At 37.9% G+C, this 22520-nt stretch overlaps 1 protein-coding gene across 1 annotated transcript; it reads right to left on the bottom strand.

Annotated features, from left to right (window-relative positions):
• Nucleotides 1-173: 173 nt before the first annotated feature.
• LOC149180992 (pathogenesis-related protein 2-like) lies at nt 174-21606 on the bottom strand. The gene is made up of 4 exons (XM_089414057.1): nt 21519-21606; nt 19713-19931; nt 647-796; nt 174-542 (listed from the first exon to the last, which is right to left on the bottom strand). Exons 1-4 carry the CDS (start codon nt 21604-21606, stop codon nt 226-228), a joined length of 774 nt encoding a protein of 257 aa, XP_089270183.1. The 3' UTR covers nt 174-225.
• Nucleotides 21607-22520: the final 914 nt, after the last annotated feature.

Here is a 22520-nt window from a genome sequence, read left to right as displayed (position 1 = left end):
TTATCTGCAAGGACACCCGTGTTGCTGTTGGACAAAGTCAAAGTGCACAAGCCAAATGAACAGATCATTAGCCATATTTATTTAGCGTGATGTAATTTTAGCAATGACACTAATTTATGGCGAAATAAGCTTATACCATTATAAGCTTCATAATACTACTGAGTCATGGTCAATTATCATTACCAGTGATATAATATATCAGCTAGTTACGCCATGTACTGCACTCTAGTTAAAGTTGGTGGTGAGGAAATTGGAAGAGATGTAGAAATCCTCAATGGCTTTCATGAAGCGAAGCGCAACATCCTTGGCCTTCTCAGGTGGCGCAACAGCGGGAGAGAGGGGCTGATATTCGGCTCTCCAACCAGCGATGCATTTGTTCTTCTCCTCATCACCTCTGAAAGAGAAAGTAACAGTGTATGGGTCATACATCTTCTTCAGCTCTCCTTCCACCACTTTGTATTTCATGCGCAGTACCCCATTTCCCGGTTCTTCTCCCACCTCCTCTATCCTCTGCTTGGATTCGCTTACATATTTATTTACACCTGCCATCACTCACCTCACACTAATATATATTCATTTTCACTTCAGATCCATCAAGCACAAAGTCCAAGTAATTCGAAGAAACCAAAAACAAAACAAACGTTACCTGATCCGAGTTTGAACAATCTGACACTACCTGGGCGCCCGTTCCCTTCGACATATTCGGCATTGGCAAGGAAACGAGGGTTCACTTTCTTGATGAGCTCATTGGTTTTGAATATTTCCCATGCTTTACTTGCAGGAACATTCAGCTCCACTTACTCCCATTTTTCTCTTTCTCACTGTAAATGGCTTCTTACAAGAAAAAACAAGAGGATATGGTTGTACTGAATGTAACAGGAGTGATGGTCGGGATTTTACAGCCGGTGCTTAAAAAGTTTGATCAGATTATGTTTCATATAAAATTTCTCTTGTAACTGTAGCCACTTGCATGTTTCATATAAATTTTCTCGGGTTGGAGCATGTGCAATTTCCTCCCCATCAGAAAGGATTCTAACGTACCTGTAAGTCATTCACAATGCACATTTCAACACTAAAGACAATAACAATGGAGCATGGAATATGTTTCTTTAGGAAAAGACAGTGCATGCAGAATGTCTTTTCCTGCAAATAAATTTATTTATGTGAAAGAAATAATTCTTCACTTTCTAGTTTTCTATATAGAGAAGAATATAAAGGTCCTTCATATAAATAATAATTTATCATTTGTTTCCTATATAGGGAAGAATATGAAGGCCTTTTATATAATAATTTACCATTACCATATGGTTTCCAGAGTCGAGACGTTATCTTCTCGATAGTTCCTGTCATTTTGATGGGAGGGAATATTTAGTCGAGACGTTATCTTCTCGATAGTTCCTGTCATTTTGATGGAGGGAATATTTTGCCTATTTATATGAGGAATTTTTAGAAAATGGAATAATTAACTATATAAAGACAAAAGGATGATAATAAGATTGATTGGTTTATCATATATTGGGTTCTTAATTAAGCGTTAAGCTAAAAATAAATAATTAATTAAAAATTAGAATTAGAATTAATAAAATATTTTTTTTTGAATAATTATAGTTTTGATAAGTTAGAATGTCAAAAAGTTGGTGGGACAACTTAAGTGGTTGGCACACTGGGATGTTATCCCATTACCAGGTTTCAAATCCAAGTGGGGGACATCTTTGGTCTCTTGGAGTAGGCTCTCCCACCATAAATTCCTAGTATATCTCTAACAAATATTTCAATGTTACAATTTAGTAAATATTAAAAAGATAATGATTTACTTATTTTACTTTAACATTTTGTTTATGCGATGTTTGTGGGTGGTAGCACAATTGGAAAAAACCATGTTGGCAAGCCCCCAAACATACATGTCTCACCAGTAGAACCTAAAACAAAAAACACTCTGGGCTGATGGGAGATGTTACTTTATAATTAACCCGACTCTCATAGTCTATGGTGAAGATGGAGTTACAAAAAATCTTATTTTTCCAACTTCATCTAAACCCAAAAGAAAGGTCACCATTGCGTTTGGCTCGTCAAGAGATTTCTGGTGGTGATATAAATTTTATCTTAATCTGACTCTCGAATTGAAAGTTATGCCCATTTGAAGTATAATCTATTTAACCTTGCCACGTCAACGGGGTATTGCCACATGGCACCTCTGTGCAACCTACATGGTGTTGGAAACTTGACTATATTGGGGGGTGAATTAGTATAGTGTATTCATGGACATCAAATTACAAATTAAATTTTCTTTTCAATAATTATTTGAACTGTTAGATAACCAACAATACTTTATATAAATAATAGATTTAACATGTAAACAACATTTAAATCACAACATATGAGACAAATAAAAGCAACACATATGGACACCAAATATAAGTGGAAACACAACATGTGGTTTTGCCACATCGCCCATGTCCAGGGTGGTGCCTACATGGCCACATCAGGTCTTCATGGCGCCTACCACCTCATGTCTTACTAATGGGTCCCGCAACATCAATCTTGCCATGTATTTCCATGTTTCTTATATCTAGTTTAGGGGATATTTGAGTGTACACAAGGATGTTGCCTTGGCACAATACCCAAATCCCTGTATTCCAAGTTCAACCTCTACTTAATACAAATCTGAGAATGGTCCCACATCCAGGTCTGTTGAAATAATACACCGTGCAGAGTCCACCCCATATCCACTACATTTTTCACTGAAATCTATCTCTAAGCCCACAATACACATAGTAGGCCCTACATCAGATACACTTTACCCAAATTATTTAATATACGGGCCTCTTGCCAACCTTCCACCAAGTTGGGCCCCATCTAAAATATATCCACGAAGATATAAATCCGACCCATTTTAAATACAGTCCTTATCAAATAATGCACCAACGCTAGTTGGTCAGATGCCTGGAATTCGCCTACCAAATGAAATGATATCTGTCTTGGGCAAGGAGTTTAGCCTAAGTAGGACCCACCCCATATATCCATACTTCGTACTAAAACCTAGATAAAACACTTATCTAGTGTTTCTCAAATCAAGCAATTGTGCTAATGGCCCAGATGTATGGATATCCGAATACATCTACTCAACGACATTGCATCCAACTCCCAAATAAAGTTACCAATTGATGAGGTATCTGGCCTTGGATGCAACTTCAAACTCCTGTAATACTTAAATGTAAAAATTTTAAGAGATTCAAGGGATTTTGCTAAGGTTCACCTTGAAGTACGGCATTAGCCAAGACTTACAGAGTTAAAACCTTTATCCAACTACAAAATGTTCTACTCACTAAACTTAGCCATCATGCATTCCATAAATCCATCAATTTCGTAGACTAAAAAATAGTTACACCATGATTCAAGATCACAAGAATGGTAAAAATAAAAATATTATTAGATTTCATTGACTTATCATGCACTACACCAATCATAACCCTTTTTCACGAAGAAAGTCACAATCCATAAACAAAATAGGAATCCATAATATTCACAACACATCCGACAATGGAACTCACAATCAGACAATAGTCACAAAGAGTAGGCCATTGAATCAATGGAAAAGTATAAGAATACAGGTAAATACAACCCAGCCTAGGCCAGTCACTCCCAATCTAATAGCATCTCACAACCATTTTTCTCTCTTCTTCTTGCTATCTCCAAGCTATGAGAGCCTAGCTTGGCTCATTGGTTTGTTTTATTCTACTGATTATTACGAGAGAGAGAGAGAAAGAGAGAGAGAGATAGAGAGAGAAAGTGCATCATGGGAACTGCCTACCCTTTTTTGTACCCTTCTATCCAATCACTTATCTTCACCTATCAAGAGATGGTTCAGTTTGTTACATCGCCTCCTTATCGTTTAAGTGATGGTGTCATTCCACTCCTTTTCTTTTGTAATGCTCATTAACGATCTCTAACATTTTCAATTCCTACCTAGTCACATCACATAACACATATTAGAGAATTGATCAACCGAGTATTCAAGCAACCTCGACATTTAAGCAGTTGGCATGGGTAGTGGCTTTTCACGCAAGATAAGCAGGCAAGAAGGCTTTAGGAATTAAAGTGGATTTAGGTAAAGATAGATGAGAGAGAAATTTTCCCCTCAATCCAAGGATCTGTAAGGTTTCCCAACCTTCAATTTTGTTAATTAATTAATAATAAAAATTATTGTTTAATCAGAGGTCTGGTTATCTTGTTCCTTCCACACTGGCGGATTCTTGGGAGGATATATCTAGTTTATTAGGAAGAGATAAAGCATTTAATGGTGGATGTTTGGGAGGACATTTGGTCAACCTATGTGTGTTTCATGTCTAGATCTCGAAGAGGGAGGGTGGTGTTGGTATTGCAGCTCTGACCTTGGATACGCACCTAGATCCTTGGGCTGATGGTTAGTTAGTAAGCCTAATGGTACCTAGACTATTTGAAAGTTTTAGTCCATCTTAGTCCCACCAGGATAGATTACCCTCATCATGAATCTAGTCTAAGGTACTGAGTGTGTCAGAACTCTTTGTAGTTCATTTTGGAGATCTTCCATGTACCTCTATAAATATAGGTAATTATGAATACCTCACTAGTTAAAAGGGACTGTTGAAAACAATGTAACAGGTATTGGTATTCATAATTGTACTTGAGTCATGATGTAATATATTTATGGAAAGAAAGAAAAAGAAATTTTATTATTAAATAAATTGACTTATTAAATCATGGGTTTCATTCTTGGTCAATTTTTTTTTATGTAAAAGTCTCCATTGAAGACTTCTAGGGTCTATGTCATGTGTTCTAGTCCATGTCACAATGCAAAGAACCCTTCTTGAGAATTATTTATCAAGAAAGAAAATTATTTTAATGTAAAATAGGTCAATTAGGCCTTCTCCACCAAGTTATCCTCAACAAGGGAATTCGACCTCACCAACTCACTATATAGTGGAGCAACTAGACTCATTTGGAAGCACATCTCTCACAAGTTCAAATTGCAGTAGCTGGAAGTAGTAAAAGTGTGAAATTCAATAAGGAAGAAGGAAAGGGCTAGTGAAGGAGAAGGAGTTTGTTATTTTTCTAAGGAAGTTTAAATTATCTCTCTATTGTCTCACATGTGTGAAGGAATTGAAGCTGCTGGAGGGCCGAAATTGTAGTCTTGAAGTTGGGCCAAAAATCTAATGCGTTAGGTCGAAAATCTATCTTTGATGCAGTATTGATACAGTATTGAAGCAGTGTTGATGCAGTATTCTTGTAGTTTATCTTTTAAGGTTGGAAGAACAGTTTGAGGGCTAACGTGCTGGAGGAGAAAGGTTTATTGGTCTAGGGTCTTGGTCTATCTCATTTTTATTTACTGAAGGAAGAGTTCTTGACTAGGTTTTCCCTTATATAGGGTTTTAGCCCTGGTTGTCTGCCTACATCTGGTGTCCTTGATCTTTATTTTTTATTTTGATCATTTCCTGATGAAACAAGACAAAATAATAACATAAGAAAGTTGATGAGAACATAAGAGTATCACAAGTAATTATCAACATAAGAAAATATTTATGCCTTTCTAATTTTCTAGCATGGTATCAGAGCTAAGGTGAAGAATAAGAAAAAGGCATCTGTAAGATCTATTCAAGGAAGATCATTAAAGAGATAATATAAGGGGATAAGCCTAATATCTACAAGAACTATATCTAACTCAATGAAGGGAGAAAACAAACTAGAAGGAGCCTCCAACTACATGGCATGGAAAAAGAGGATAGATCTCATCCTCAAAAAGAATAAAGTTTTGGATTTAGTTCAAGGAAAAGTCAAGAATCCTATAGATGAATCAAGTGAATCAGAAAAGGAAAATTTCAGAGAAACCAAAATATTGGCCATGAACCTAATAGTGTATGAAGGACAACCTCATTCCATATATATCTAACATAGATTTCGCTCAAAAAATGTCTGAGGTTCTATCCAAATTATTCAAAATCAATAACATTGGTCAAATTGCAAGCAACAAGAATAAATTAAGAACTATTAAGATGATGAAGGATGATACCGTGGCATCCTCTTTATAAGGATATCTAGAATCAGAGACAAAATTCAAGCAATAGATGAAATTGTACCAGAAAAGGAGCTCATGATTACTGCCCTTCTAGGGCTACCAGCATCATGGAGTGTCTTTGCATCAAGAATCAACATTTGGAAGGACACTCCAACATTCAAACAAATGTGGAATGCATGTATTCAAGAAGAAGCCAAAATATCGTTAGTAAGCAAAAAGAAGGAGGATGAAGAGGAGAACATCTCAAATGACTATTCCGCTCATCACAAGAAAAAGGGAACCTTCAAGAAGTACAAAGGACCAAAGAAGAAAGTAGACTTATCAAAGATTGAATGTTATAATTGTCACAAGATGGGTCACTACAAAAGTCATTGTCCAGAGAGTCCAAGGAATAAGAAGAGAGATAGGGATCAAGAAAATATTATCGATGAAGCTCCACCAAAGAAGAACAAGATGGAATAATTTGAAGCAGAAGACTTATTTTCTAGGGACTCTTGGGAAATATATCCCTTACGTATCCTTGTATTCTAAGTTTTGAATTTTTTTCCTTTATGTTTTGATTTCTAGAACTTGTAGGTCTAACATGTCTTGTTAGAACAAATTTTATTTTTAGTTGTAGGCTTCCCTCAGGATTGGATTAAAAGGGAGCCTCCACCAATTTACCAAAAGATAAGTATTTTGTTTTTTTGTTTCATATTTTCATGTTTGGTTTCTCACGTCAAGACTTGTTTGAATTATATGCTAATCGCCTTTTATATTTTCCATGTTAGGAAATATTTTTGAATACTCAAGGGTTACGGAGGAAACTTCAAAGGATAGATCTAAAGCATGGAATATTTTTTGCCCTTCAGTAATTGATGTCATACAAGGTTTGTTAAGGAACAATTTGAGGTACTATGTCTTGAACTATAAGCTTTGTTCTAAAATTCTCTTCATGCAAAAGGTACAGTCATTATTTCTTTTAAAATTTGCTTTACATTACTAACATCATTATGTCTATGGTTTTAAATCACAAATATTATTGTTAGGGTGATTAATCATTATATTGAATCTACCCTCATTATATTATCATTCTTTTGGAACCCTAAAAAGGTTCAAGGTAAAACCCTAACCTAAGGCTATGTTGATGCTAATATGGAAACCCTCGTCTACTTAGGGTTGTTGATGAAATCTAGAATTCCTATTATTTTGATGTTTTGTGTTGTTATGATAAATTCCCTAGACCTTTATGGTTTTCTATCCAAAATTATGTATTAAATCCCTAGATCTTTAGGGTTTGATGAATTAGGGTTAATGAGAAAAACCCTTATAATATATATATTAAGATCCTAAGAATGAAGCCCTATGTGTATGTTCGTCTGTCTGATCGAAACCCTAGCCTGGTCAAAATTGTTGTGCCTAACTTTAATGTATTGATATTTGTGTCTTGGGTTTACCTAGTAGATATTGTTGTATACCTGTGCATGATTATGAAATCCTAGATATGTATATATGCTAACTTGATTGTTGATGCTCATAATTTGTAAATTGTAGGGTTTGTAACAAATCCCTAGTAGAGGTTTGATATTCTAGGATATGAAGATATTGTTTATGATATGATTATTAAATCTAGATTTTGCAACAAACCCTAGTAGAGTCTAAAATGTATTATAGAATTTTTATTTGATTGAATTGTTGATATCTAAGGATTTGTGTCTCTAAGATGGAATCTAGGGTTTGTAATGGATCATAGTAGATTTTTTCATATATATATGAAACTACTATTCAAGTCCTAGATAGAATGAGATTGTTTTCTTAATTAAGTCTTGTATTCTAGGGTTTGTAACAAAACCCTAGCAAGAAGTTGAAGTTTAGAAGTATGTGTATCTTGCTGATTATGAACCTAATTAAGTTTAGGCATTTGATTTCTAAAGTTTAATTCTTACATTATTGTATTGACATGATTCTAATATAGTTAACTTCATTCTTTTGCTTTTGGTTGTACTTGTTGTTTAAGTTGTACATGTACATAATTCAAGATGTTGGAGATTCGTAAGTAAAGTTGACTTGATAATATTGGTAAAAATGATGAAGAATGAATATGATCAAGATGACCTTGATGTTGTAAAAAGGAATGAATCCATGATAGGTTCTTTGATGTTGATCTCCCCAAATTAAGAGGGAGGGCATATTATGATAGTCATGATGGATACCTTGAAGAAGAAATTGGAGAATGAATGAAAGTACTAAAATGTATTGAGGATGTCTTGGTGTTGTTGAAGAAATGAAAGAAGAAAAGCTTTCAACTAGTTGCATATGAATAACTTGATATAAGTGGCATCAAGATGATTGAAGACCCTGAAGGTTTGTGTTTACTTGTATGTATATTTGAAAGTTTATTACTAATTGGGGTTTTTGCTTGTCTCTCCATAAACAAGTTGAACACTCTGGGAGCATGCTTGGACAAATGGATATATCTAGTTTATTAGGGAGAGATGAAGCATCTAATGGCAGATACTTGGGAGGACATATGGTCGGCCTATGTGTGTTTGATGTCTAGATCCTAAAGAGGGAGGGTGACGTTGGTCTTGGAGATCTGACCTTAGATACGCACCTAGATCGATGGGTTGATGATTAGTTACTAAGCATGAGGGTACCTAAGCTGGTTGAAATCTTTAGTCCATCTTAGTCCCACTCGGATATATTACCCTGGTCAGGAATCTAGTCCAAGGAACTGAGTGTGCCAAAACTCCCCATAGTTCATTTTGGAGATCTTCCATGTACCTCTATAAATATAGGTATTTATGAATATCTCCCTAGTTAAGAGGGATTTTTGAAAAAAATGTAACTAGTATCACTCTTCATAATTGTACTTGAGTCATGATGTAATATATTTGTAAAAATAAAGAAAAGTAAATTTTATTATTAAATAAATTGACTTATTAAAGCATGGATTTCATGCTTTGGTCAATTTTTTTTAGGTCAAAGTCTCCATTGAATACTTCTAGAGTTTATGTCAAGTGTCCTTGTCCATGTCATAATGTAAAGAACCTTTGTTGAGAATTATTTGTCAAGAAAGAAAATTATTTTAATGTAAAATAGGTCAATTAGGCCTCCTCCACCAAGTCAGCCTCAAGGAAGGACAAGTCGACCTCAATAGGGGAATTTGACCTCACCAACTCACTATATAGTGGAGCAACTCAACTAATTCTGAAGCACATCTCTCACAAGTTTGAATTCTAGTAGTTGGAAGCAGTAAAAGTGTGAAATTCAAGAAAGAAGAAAGAAATGGATAGTGAAGGAGAAGGAACTCGTTATTTTTCTAAGGAAGTTGAAATTATCTCTCTCTTGTCTCACACGTGCAAAGGAACTGAAGTTGTTGGAGGGTTGAAATTGCAATCTTGAAGTTGGGCTAAAATTGTTATGCAACCACCTCACAAAATAGAAGAAGAAATAGATCAATCACTTGAAAATTAGCCTCTTCAAGGGGGAAACCTCATTTACATTAAACAAATGAACAAGTCTTGGATGATTCAAATGAAAAAATCTCATTTCTATATATAGGAGTCTAAGGGGTCACAATATAATTAGATTCGACATAACAATAATAATGTAAGGGCACAACGATAACAATAGTGGGCTTCTATGGGGCATAATAATAACAATATGGGGGCTACATCTGCACAAAAATAACAATAAGGGGGGTACACTGATAATAACAATGAGGGAATAAACTAGTATTATAGGGACTTAACATGCCCCTCTCCTTCAAAAAAATGTTGTCCTCGACGCTTGAGTAGTTCTGGATGCTTATGTATAAAATTCTCATCCTCCCATGTGGAACCTTCAGCGGGTAAGTCCTTCCACTTGATGAGATACTCTGAAATTGATTGATTTCATAGCTATCAAGTTCTTATTTCCTTGACTTCTTTAGGTTCCCATATGATTTTTCCTTCCTCCTCAATTTCTGGCAATATTGTGACCCAATATTTTAAAGCAATTCATGATTTCTTCTATGTATAATAGATAAGAGAAAGAAAATGGAACCAACCTGGATCTTCTGCTTAATCCCTTGTTTAATCTCTTTCCCCCTTGACAGAGCTTGCAACTCCTCTCCGTACTTATCTCGCTTGGAGAGTACCTGTAGAAACACAGTAACAGAGAACCGTCAAAGCACCTTGATCTATTATAACATAAGCATTACAGAATCAGACATATAATGAACATACAATAACATTCACAAATGATAAAATTCACAAGTGCACAATTATATGGAAGAAAACTTGAAGAACTTTATTAAATAGAAGGGGGAATTACAACCCAGTTGTTTGATCCAGCATCATCCTCCCAGCATCAATCCCTCTTCACCTCATGAAATAGCAAGATCACACAAACAGTACAATGCTCTTTTCTCAAATAGCAACTATCAACACTTCCTTAAAAATCACAATATTCCAACCCCCATATCTCCTAGATGAGGGATCCATTTATAGATGTGTTCAAGGGTGTGAGTCATCTCTGGGGTTTTGATTAGTGTCATTCCACTTGTTACATTTGGTTCCACTTGGAGATTTCTTGGATCTCTTACTCATCCCTGGGCGAATTCAGAGAGGCAAGTGTCATAGGAGAAGTTTCTTGAAGATTCCATGATCAACCACCTAGAAAACTATCTCAGACATTTGTCCATCCTCGCCCATCGCACCCTACAAAAGGTCTAACCAGTATGCATCGCACCTAGCCAGTGTAGCAGTCAGTATGGTTCAGTTTAGGCCATTTCTGGATGGTTTTTCAGGTGGAACTTTTGGAGAATGATGTAATCAGATGACCATGTTCTTTTAGGGTATGAAACAACTCCTTTAGGTGTTGATAAACCCTAGTTTATTGACATGTAATATTGGGGTTGAAGTGCCCAAATATGTCTATAACAGTTGCCCCCTAAAGCATGAAGTCATAAATCTTGATGTTGGCTGAAATGCTTTATCATGAGGATCCGAGGTTTCGAACTGGAAGGTGACTTATATAAGATACAATACAATACATCATCATAATATAATTTCCATGATCTATCTGAGGCGGGCATTCCCATGCTCAGCTTTATAAATTCATTTCATGTACATAGATTAGATAGTCATCTACAGATGTAGACTGGTGATTCTTCAGATGTAGAGTCATCATCCTTGGCTTGAATGACCATCTTTGCAGCTTCTCTGTACATTTGATGTCTTTATATCCCTGAATATATCACAGCCCGGATGGATGAAACTAGATTCGGGGTCTTCAAACTCGTTCAATTTTCGCCCAATGTACAAGTCATTCCATGTGAAGAGATGTTCTGAAGTCGAACATGGAAAGGCATCGCCTGATTACCAACGAATAATGTGGGTTGTTAACAGACGCGAGAGGAATCACCGATAATGATAATGACCCTCAAGGTACTATAGTACAATTCACGTGGTGTGAATATATGATCCGATGTCAAACACCACGCAAAATCTTTCGGTCGAAAGCCATTGATGTCAACCTATCGCCGGAAGTGAGAAACTTGTCATTGAGGAATGCAAGCTCCAAAGTACTAAAAGGGTTGTTTCTAAGTCAACTTCTTGGATAATGCGCTGATGTCGACAAGAAGTGACTCGTCATGGAAGGGCCTTGATGTATCCCACATCTACGATGCGAAACAAAGCAAATGATTTCTGGAAGTGAAAATGATCTAACGACACAACGTTCAGGAATGGTGGTCATGAAAAATGAAGGTTGAAGGTATTGCAGTGGATGAGGCATTAACTGGATTGTGGTTTCTCAATTGAATGACTTCTCTGAAACATGTCGCCGACATTGAGATGGATTGGTAGTGTTAACCCCAAAAGATGGATGGTGTGGAAGACCAATGGTGAGATGACCGGTGAACGGAATAACCCAACCTGACTCAATAATGGTGATGGAGTGAAAGTGTCATGTTAAAGAGCAACCTGCTACCATAAGTTTCTTCAAGTTTTCTTCCCTTTTCCCCAGTCATTGCTGACCAGTACCTCTTTATTTTTGTCAATCTTGAGGAGGATAACATATACTTGTTCTATAATTTTCCCTTCAGGCAAACATGTCGCTATGTTTTAACAAGTCTAGCGATAGTGAAACTCAGTCTTGTCTAGAGTGGACAAGTTTGTCGCTATTGTTTTAACGAGTTTAACAACAAGGATAAGTCACTCCTTTTCATGTTTACAGAGTTTGAAAAGGGATGAAAAGGAAACTCCAGCAATTCTTTTTCATAAAATAATCCCTTATGTCCGAAAAAGGATAAAATAATACAAAAGGGATGACTTTTCCGATCATTTTAACGAGCTGAAAAAGACAAGTGCTCAAACTTTTTCGTGAGATAATCCTTCAGGTCCGAAAAATATTAAAATATACAAGAGGGATGGCACTTCCAATCACTTTAACGAGCTGGAAAGGCCAATTGTTCGACAATCTTTTCATATTTAACGAGTCTAAAAAGAGTTTAAAGGAGACTCGATTTTGAGGAACGAGTGGTGTCTAGGGTAGCAACTAGTTCTGGGTAAGCTTGGAACTTCTCAAAACATGGTGGTTTATGTGAAGAGGTTGGCTAACAAGACCACCCATTGCAATTGTTCCTCAAAAAGGGTAAACAACCAAGTGGAAGAGTATGATTAGCCAAAAGAATGGAGGTGATGGGAGGTACACAACCAAGGCTCAAAAAGCTGATAGCATGGCAATCACAAAGGTTAATTACCGAAGGTGGGTTCATTTTTTAACAAGCTTGAATCGTGGGGGAACTATGCTCAGTGTCAGTTTCATTTTTACACAAGCTTGAAAGGACAAAATTATGCTTGAATCAGTGGTCTAAGATGTTCAATTCATTGTTTAGCACATTAGATTCTTTCGTCGGTCATTCAACCTGCTCAATTACTCCATAAAATTGATTTGAAATACATATATATGTATGAAAAATGAATTAAAACTAACATTTTACTTGAAGCACGTGAATAGTAAATATAAAAAGTAGTTCTGCCTTTCACTTTCAACATTTCATTTCAAATTTGGGATTTTGGAGCTCTAGAATGGTTTCCCCCCTCAAATTTCACTAGTCGATTTCGGGAGATCCGACAAACTATTCTTCATGCCGTCAGGACCAGGTAGGAGCTAACCCTGAGCTCTTCATTTTCATTTCATCTTTTCTTGATTCTGAGCTAGTTTTTCCATTTTTCTGGGCCTCTGGGGTTTGAAGAATTCGTTCCCAAACCATCGCACCTAGCCTATATCGAAAGGTGTGATGCATACTGAGTTGTACACTGGCCAATCAATATGCATCTCACCTTGCTCAAAGGCAGGGTGCGATGGGCACGGAAAGGCAATTTTACACAGTGATTTTTCATCAAATTTTTACCTGTTTTTGCTCAAATTTGGATCCTAACTCATCTTTTGTCTGCATTTCAGATATTTGTTGGATCAAGATGGTCGTCACATGGCATGAGCGAGTACATGAAGAGGACATGATTGCTTTGCATGACCAGGGTACAATTGATGCATTGAGGAATTGTGGCTTGTTGAAGTTCTTCTGCATATCCAACATGAGGCAATAGATCAGTTTGTTGCAGTATTTTCTCGATGCTTGGGATCCGATCGACCAGGTCTTCCAGATCAGAGGTAAATCTATTCCATTGACATTTAAGGACATTTACTTTCTGATGGGATTGTCGAGGCATGGTGCCCCTCTTTCACTATCAGGATTCGCTCGTGGAGGTGAATCCGTGGAAGATTGCATATGTTAGTTCTGCAGGGATGGTTCTCAGCCTAGTAGAGATGGCAAGATCAATATCTGGGATGTCACTGATTGGCCCTTGAGTACCATTTTATTTACCTTTGCTAGATTGGCTGGTAGCGCGGCCTTACATTTGGTGAATAGATCTTACATGCAATATGCCCTGGAATGCCTGGAACCGAAGGTGTTCAACTGGTGTGAGGTGATACTTCCTGTCATAAAAGAATAACTTTCCAAAGTAAAGAATGGAAGAACCAATAATTTTGGTTATGGATCCATATTGATTGCTTTTTCTTTGGAGAGGATTCCACTGATGTAGTCTCAGAACATCTCACTGGGATTGCCAGTACTGAGGGAACCACCGATGGGGAGATGGGTTGATCTTATGGCCAGGCATGCCGGTCAGTCATAGATTTCCTTCTCTGATGCCTTTTTCGAGTGGTTCCACCGCTAGGAGATGGTATTTGCAGAGTATCCGTATGTCGGGATGGATTTCCGAGGTGACCCTGATTTGGCATTACCAGCTAGAGAGAAGTGGAGTGCTATAGGTAAAATGATTCAACCACATCTTTGTTTATCAGTTTTATAATGTTTTTGTGTTTTTTAATGTTACCAAGACTAATCAAACTTATATGTGTGTGCAGATATTGGAACAGTGTGACTAGTGGTATGCCCACGGGCGGCAGATAACGCTCTAGCAGGAGAGGCTATAGGGAGGGCCATCCTTCAAGATCTAGACATATCGAAGACCCTGGCAGTGTTGTAGGATCAGATCGAGGGCCTCACTCTTGGTATTTAGGATGTCAGGACTGTTGAGTTACCTTTGAGGTTACAGTGCCATACTATTGGCGTATCGAGTCGTTGTACTAGACTCCTGTGCATGATAACACAGGCAGTGACATGTTATCACCAGCATCATTAGTCTAGGATGCTTTTCTACATTCATTTTTGAGTTTCTTGGTCAGATGACCAATTTTGTCTTGGACAAAAAACATTTTGTAAAAACTATAAATAGTTATCTATTTTTTATTTTCAGAGTTTTATTTTGGTTAAGTTATGCAATCCTGATGCAAATGTTGATGTGAAATGCTTTCTTTACAAATGCTGAAAATGTCTATTTAACACATAGTTTGCTAATGAATCAGTCAATGTGTTTAAGTTTCTGGAAATGTGTTGATATTGAATGGAATCAAAATGTCTTTCCAAAATCCTGACCCTCAGGAACATGCGATGAATAGCTGGGTTCCCAACGGAATAAACGCCAGTAAGTTGTAGAATGACGAGTTGTGAATCTAGCCTGACAACGAGTAGGCATATGCCATGTGAAATGGCATCAGAGAGAAGTTCAATCAACGTGTTATACTCAGCAATTTTGTTCGTCGATCGACCAATACATATCCCCCTGAAACTCACTAACTCGCCGCTTGGAGCGAAAATGGCCCAGGCTACCGAAGATAGGTTTTGTGTACTACGATTAACTCCGTTGGCATACCCAACAAATGGTTCCAAAAAGATTGACATCTGCAACAAATGTGAAGTGGATTACCTAACCAAAATGACAACTCTAAAAGAAAACAAAAATGCAACAAAAGCATATGTATAATGAGTTTACTAGACTTAATCAAGCATAGTAACGTTTAAGATACAACCCGTTTCGGGGCTACGACAGTGGAATCCCATCATAATTGACCAGCTCATAGGCTCCTTTTGTCAATACTCGTTTAACAATGTAAGGGCCCATCCATAATGGTTCGAATTTACCTACTCCTAATTTGTTAGAGTCCTGATCATAAAGCAAGACTAGGTCACCTTCTAAGAAGACATGAGGCTTGACATTTTTGTAATATTATGCCTTGACGTGTTTCTTATGTGCTTTGTTCACCAATGCAGCATCACGACGGGTTTCATCGAGGTGGATTAGTTCCAAGAAATGAGCCTCTTCTTCAGAAGTTTCGAGAAGCAGATCAATTGCAAGCTTGAGGGATGAGATTTCGCATTGAATTGGTAAGACAGCTTCCAGACCATACACCAATTGAAAGGGCGTAAATCCAATCACATTTCTCACTAAAGTCCTATATGCCCACAGGGCTGAGTACATGATTAAATGCCAATTTCATTTGTGGACTCCAATCATTCTCTGCAGCATGCGCTTAAGGACTTTGTTGATCGCCTCAACCTGTCCGTTAGCCTATGGATAATATGGAGTAGAACTATCATGGGACAGTCCTAATTTGGCAGTCAATTCGATCATCATGTGATTGCGAAAATGTGACCCATGATCTATGACTATAGCTTGTGGTACACCAAATCTAGAAACTACATGATTAAAAAAGAAAAGAGAAACCTTTTCGCCACTATTGTTTAATGTAGGCATCACCTCAGCCCATTTTGTAAAATAGTCGGCTGCAACTATAATATACCCATGCCCCCTAGCCGAGGTGGGGTTACATGTCATGAAATCAATGCCCCATTTAGCGAATGACCCAACATCAACTACTGGATGCAGTGGTGCAGGTGATAATCTGGTTTTGCGATCAAAAATCTAACAAGCATGGCAACTTCTAACTGCAATTACGTAATATTTGAATATAGTGGGCCAGAAGTAACCAGCTTGTATGATCTTTTGTGTAGTAGTGTAACCAGATAGATGCCCCCCACAAGCACCTGAATGACAATCATTCAAAACTTTTTTGGCCTCCTCGAGTGTGAGGCACCTTCGCAAAACTGTATCGACACCACGACAGTAAAGTGTATCGCCAACGATCAGATATTCTTTGGCTTGGTATCGAGTACGTTGTTGTTCAGAGCGAGAGGTGTTAGGCCTAAAAGTTTGGGTCTGGAAATAGACCAGTATATCCCCATACCACGGATCGCTTGACGATATCAGAAACAAAGTCCCATCCACGATTGATTCTTTGGATGTTAAATCGTTGGATGACGAGGGAAGGTCACAAAGTAACTCTGCAAAGACAAGAGACTTCTTTGATTTGGATTTGGTGAATTCTAGATCAAACTCCTACAAAATAGCTATCCATTTGGAATATTTCCCCCCCAGTAATTGATGCGACAAAATGTAGGTCATAGGGTTGCAATCTGACACAATGGTAGTTTTGTGAAAGAGAACATAGTGTCGAAATCTCTGTACTGCTTGAACGGTTGTTAAAGCCAACTTTTCAACATAAGCATACTTGCTTTCTATATCATTAAGATTGCGACTTAAATAATATATAGGATGTTCTATTCCATTATCTTCTTGCACTAAAACCATGGCGATGGTTGTATTTGCAGTGGCAAAATACAAGTTAAAGTCTTTTTGATAGTCAGGAGCGTACATTAATGATGCTTTTATCAAGGAATCTTTTAAAGCATCAAAGGAAGCTTGTGCAACCTAATCCCAGTGGAAGGGTACTCCTTTTTTCAAAAGACGTGTATAACCTTTAGCGAGTTCAGCATAATGTGGAATGAACCTCCTCAGAAAGTTAGCTTTCCCTTGGAGTCTCTGAATCTAAAGTAAATTTGAAGGTGGAGGCATGTCAAGGATTGCCTGAACCTTAAATGAGTCGATTCGAATTCCGTTCTTAGAAACTACAAAACCAAGTAATCAACTAGAAACAACACAAAACACACACTTGTGCGGATTGAGTCGTATCTTGTAGTGTCGGCAACGTAGAAATATGGCTCTCAAATGTTGTGGATGATCAGTCCGCTTTCGCGAATGAGCCAGTAGATCGTTGAGATATGGTTGAACGATGTGTTTAATGTCATGGAAGGTGTAATTCATTGCCCTCTGAAAGGTTGCCCTTGTGTTCTTCAAACTGAAAGGTAATTTGTGATATGCGAATGTGCCCCATGGACATATAAATGCAATCTCCGACTGGTCTTGTGGGCATATATTGATTTGATTGCATCCAGAAAATCCATCCATGAATGAAAAGATTTCACATCCAGCACATTCATCAATTATCTAGTCAATGAAGGGTGTAAGATAGTTGTCCTTTGGACATGCTTGATTTACATCCCTATAATCGATGCACACTCTAATCGTTCCTTGTTTTTTCATTACAGGAACAATGTTTGATACCCAATCAATGAGAGGAACAGGGTAAATGAAACCAGCATGCAAAAAATTTTCAACTTCTGCTTCAATGGCAATTGATTTCTTCAGATGGATAGGTCGAAGCCATTGTCATACTGGTTTTACATCTGGATGCATCTTGATTTCATGTTCAACAATTCCCGAGTCAATGCCTGGCAGTTCTTCATATGACCATGCAAAGACATCTCTGAATTCGTGAAAGAAAGCGTAGTAAATTTCTATTTCTGATGGAGAACGGGATTTGCCGATGTGAATATTCTCCACAACATTAGGTTTGGTTGAAATATTAATGGCGATAGTTTCTTCAATGTTGGACAGATTTCACTCAGAATCCACTGTATTTACAGTATTTAATAAAAAATCAAAAACTAAAGGATGATTGAGGTCGCTTGAATAATCTTCATTGTTATCTTGAAGGTGGGAACGATGGTGGTAATCTACCCACGGCGTCTCTCCTATCATCATTGATTGGATGATTCCTTTGTCTGTAGAATGTATACAAGACCAAGTATCAGAAGAGGTACCATACTCTAAAGACCTATCTATCCAAACACTTGTTGAGTGTTGATTCGGGTTTTCCGCCCGGGCCCAGAAGATTGATTGCTACAAATATTTTACGGGGCTTGGTGGCAGCACCTCATGGTGATCTGCACTATCAAAATGGTTAGAGTTCTTCTTAAACTCAAATGAGGTGGAAGATATCATATGACAGGTTTCCACTGTGGCCACTTCCGCAAGACCAGATGGAGGCGGGAGGGAAAAAGTACCCATTAAGGAAGGGTCTTTTAGGAGACCTACTCCGACATTTTGAAGCGATTGAGAACTTCCATGGATCAATGGAATGCTTCCAGTAGCTTGTGAACTGTTAGGAAAAAAGGCTAGTTGGTCAACGATTGTGATTCCACCTTGGAAGGGAAATGCAATCTTTCTAAAATATGTAGATACAACGGTAGCCATAGCATAAATCCAAGGCCTTCCCAGTAAGATATTGTAATCAAGGTTTCCATCAATGACCTCGACTTCAATCTCTACTATCTTGCCCCCCAGTTCAACTTGCAAGTTACTTAAAATCCCATACGGAGTGTATGTTCTTCCATTGAATGCTTTTAATGTCGTTGATGATCGTGACAAGGGTGGTGAACCCAAAGTTTTCCAGCAACTCATTGACATAATACAGGTAGATGCCCTCTCATCAATGATTGTTCGATGAACATTTTTATTGAGGGATTTTACCTGTATAAGGAAAGCGAGTTGGGCTGGTAACTGAGGTGTAAATCCCTTATGATTAAAGGCCACAAGATTGGAATCCACTGGATCAATCCCACCTATAGCTGATAACAAAGCCTACTTTTGGGAGGGACAATTTTGCAATACCTCAAGTGTCGACATAGCGGATGGCGATTTAGCCAGATCCTCCACTATATTATAATTCTGAGCAACTCGGGCACGAGGATTAAATGTTGATTTATGTACAACTCCCTTTGGCGGCTTTATAGTTAATTCAGGAATAATGGGTGTAACAACTTCTGGCGAAGTCATTGTCGAACTACTAGGTTGATCTGTAGCCTAGTTTTTTTACGACGATGGATTCCCATAGTCTTTATTCCTTGTCGATATCAACATATCATTTTGCTTTTTCGAGATGGATAGCAGAAGCACTTGGGATGTGGAAGCATGATCGATAGCAACCAGATTAGTTTCTAGGTTCGGAAACAGATCAATGAACACCGCTAAGGTACTTGAAATATTTAAAAAAATTTCATCCTCAGCTCGATGTGGACAATCTCTCGTATAATGCTCCTCGTTACATATGTAACATGGAAAACGAGGAGGTTTCTTTGGCCCAGCAGGGTTCTTAGAAGATTTTTCAAGAGTTGAATTCTCCTGTTTCTTCTTATTATTTTTCCCTTTCTTCTTGCCCTTGTCATATGACACGGCATTAATCTCCGAGGCAAGAGGTTTGTCATTTGCATTCTGACTAGAAATAGCAAGAGCTTTACCAAATGAAGCCTTTGCGGTTTGCGTGCCTGAGGCACCAATCACGCTGTCACCGGCATGAGAGTCCCTATTCGATTTAGGAGGAGGGGGAACAGAAAATTCTGGTCTAGGAGCGTCAGGAATTTTGTCGTAGAGTGTGCCAGACTGAGTATAGATCAAGTCCAAATATTGGGCACAAGCAATGAATTTCTCTTCAGTGACAACTCCTCCTTTCGCCACGTCCTCAGTGATAGATGGCAATAAGGACATAATAAAACACTCATATAATAGCTGATTGGGAACATATGTCTTTACCATTCGACAACGACGCCGCCACTCATGAATATGATCAGATATGTGAGTGGCCATGGTCTGTTTAAAGTTGGTAAGGAGTTCTATTCCCATTTTGTACCTAATGGGTAACTGAAAGTGGGTTAGAAAAGTAGTGGCAAGGGTACTGAAGTTATCAAATGAAGCTCTAGGCAATTCAATATACCATTTCGCTGCCAGAACAGTAAGTGTTCTCTGAAAAAGGTGAAGCCTAATCGAATCATCATTCAGGGTGTTAGATGAGCACCACAAATGAAAAGTCATTACGTGATTCGATGGATCTTCACCTGGATTTCCATTGAATTTAGGAATATCAGAGGGAAGTTTATGAGGAATCGCTGGCCACCAAGGGGCGTATGCAATTGGATCATTCGTCAACCGATTCAAATCTAGTAATTCTAGAGTTGCTACAAAAGGCAACTGTTGATTCAGGTTAGGTGAAGCATACCCAGGATAAGATGGAATCGCCTGAGTAGTAGGTCTTTGCATACCAGCATAATGTATTTGATGCTGGTAACTTTGATAAGGTTGTTGAACATAACCAATATAGTGTGGTTGTTGATAACCGTTTTGAAAATGTGGCTATCCATTACCTACAAAGCCTTATTGCTCAGGTCCTCGGTAGGTTTAATATTGACCAAGCCCAAATTGAGGTTGGGTTTGTTGGAATTGCGATTGTTGGTATTGTACCAGCCATGGTTGTTGGACCATTTGTTGTTGCCCAATACTGGAAGATTGACCAAGATGCGGAGTGATAATACCCATTTGAGCCTGAGTCATTCCAGATAAGGAAGCACTAACCTGAGGTTGTGATTGAGCCGTAGAGACAAGAGGCTATTGTATTGCAACCTGAGAGACTTGAGGTTAAGACACAACAAGTAGTGCTTGTACTTACGACACAGTCACAATAGCAGGCGTAGTGGGAATATTCGACACAGGTTGGATCGATTGCATTAAATATACAACCCTTGGTTGTTGTAGCAGTATTGGTACCCAACCACTGGATGTAATTCCAGTTTGACCTGAATTTTGTTATGAACTCTCATATGGTTGTTCCCTAGGAGGGAACAATGAAAAATCATACTGCCCTCCATATGGCGGTAGTCCAGTGTTCAAAGGATACATTGGTCTTTGAAGATTGGTCTGCCCAAATTGATACTGGCATGCAGGATCAATTTTCTAAGTTTCAACATAAGAAATACCAAATGGGACTCTGAATTAATAAATAGGAGCAGACCATGTTGTCTAAGTAGCCGCTAGGTGGACTCCTAGTAGTGATTGATAATTAGCTGGAACAGATGGTATACCAGCAAACATTGTAGGAATGGCAGCAGGAAGTTCTATCGTAGTTGTATCAGATGACACAGCTCTAGATGTTGATGGTTGCTCAGACATGTTTAGTCTATCCAAAATATTTCCTAGCGATTCGACAGGAACTTGCAATGAAGGATGATTAAAAGAACTAAACTCAAGAGTAGAGGGATACAAATGAATCCCCATTCCAAAATGTAACGGGGTACTGGATGGAGGATCCTCTACTATCTCTTCTATAGCATTCAGACCAGGTGGAAGCGGTAGATCGTCGGGTCCATAAAATATTTCTGGAGCTGAAGGAGGTATAGCTTCTATAGTGATAGATACTGAAGGGGTGACACCTTCTGAATCCTGAAACTCAACTTCCAGATGTTAAGGTAAGTGAACTTCAGTCTCTGGATCAACTCTAGTTGGAGTTGTTTCAAGTATAGAAGTGTCTACCGTTACACTAGGATTAGTTCTAATGTCCTCTTATAACTGCGGAACTTCTTCTCTAAAGGCAGATGTACTAGAAATTATCGGAGTAAATGTAATCTCTGACGATGTTGAAACAAAAGTTTCAAATAAACCAAATGAATTGGACTCAGTTAAATGAGACCGTTTTGCCCGAAATGGCTTCGTTATGGAAGTCAAAGACGGTTGACTCGCTAGACTCCATGAACGACGGGGTTTTGATTGACTTTCTTCCACGATTACAGATTACTTGATCAACTCAAAATTAAGGGGAAAAAATGTTATTCTGAATTCAATTAATTTTAAAGATGCTCTGACACAACTTTTCTTTTTTAGTTTTTAAGAGTTGAGAAAAAGCTAAAGATGACTCTAGTCTCCTTTGATTTTTAATGAGCCTAAAGTGACAAGTGCTCAAATGGACCTTTTCTTTTAAAGAGTCGAAAAGGAACGAAAGTGACTACTCTGGAAAATATAGACAGAGGGATTACCAAACCAATCGCAAAACTGCAATATACACCTTTGTGATAAATTAAATAGAAATT

The sequence above is a fragment of the Pinus tabuliformis genome, chromosome 3_2, assembly GCF_031772625.1.
Source record: "Pinus tabuliformis cultivar Carrire ecotype Pingquan chromosome 3_2, CPIR1, whole genome shotgun sequence".
Classification (NCBI taxonomy): Eukaryota; Viridiplantae; Streptophyta; class Pinopsida; order Pinales; family Pinaceae; genus Pinus; species Pinus tabuliformis.
This window is presented reverse-complemented; position numbering and strand designations above follow the sequence as displayed.

Coding starts and splice junctions, on each gene's coding strand:
- LOC149180992 (XM_089414057.1), bottom strand. CDS start 21,606: ATGTCTGAGCAACCATCAACATCTAGAGCTGTGTCATCTGATACAACT. Junction 19,932..21,518: donor CATTCCTACAATGTTTGCTG/GTATACCATCTG, acceptor TTGGTGCCTCAG/GCACGCAAACCGCAAAGGCT. Junction 797..19,712: donor TCGTTTTCCATGTTACATAT/GTAACGAGGAGC, acceptor AATGGGAGTAAG/TGGAGCTGAATGTTCCTGCA.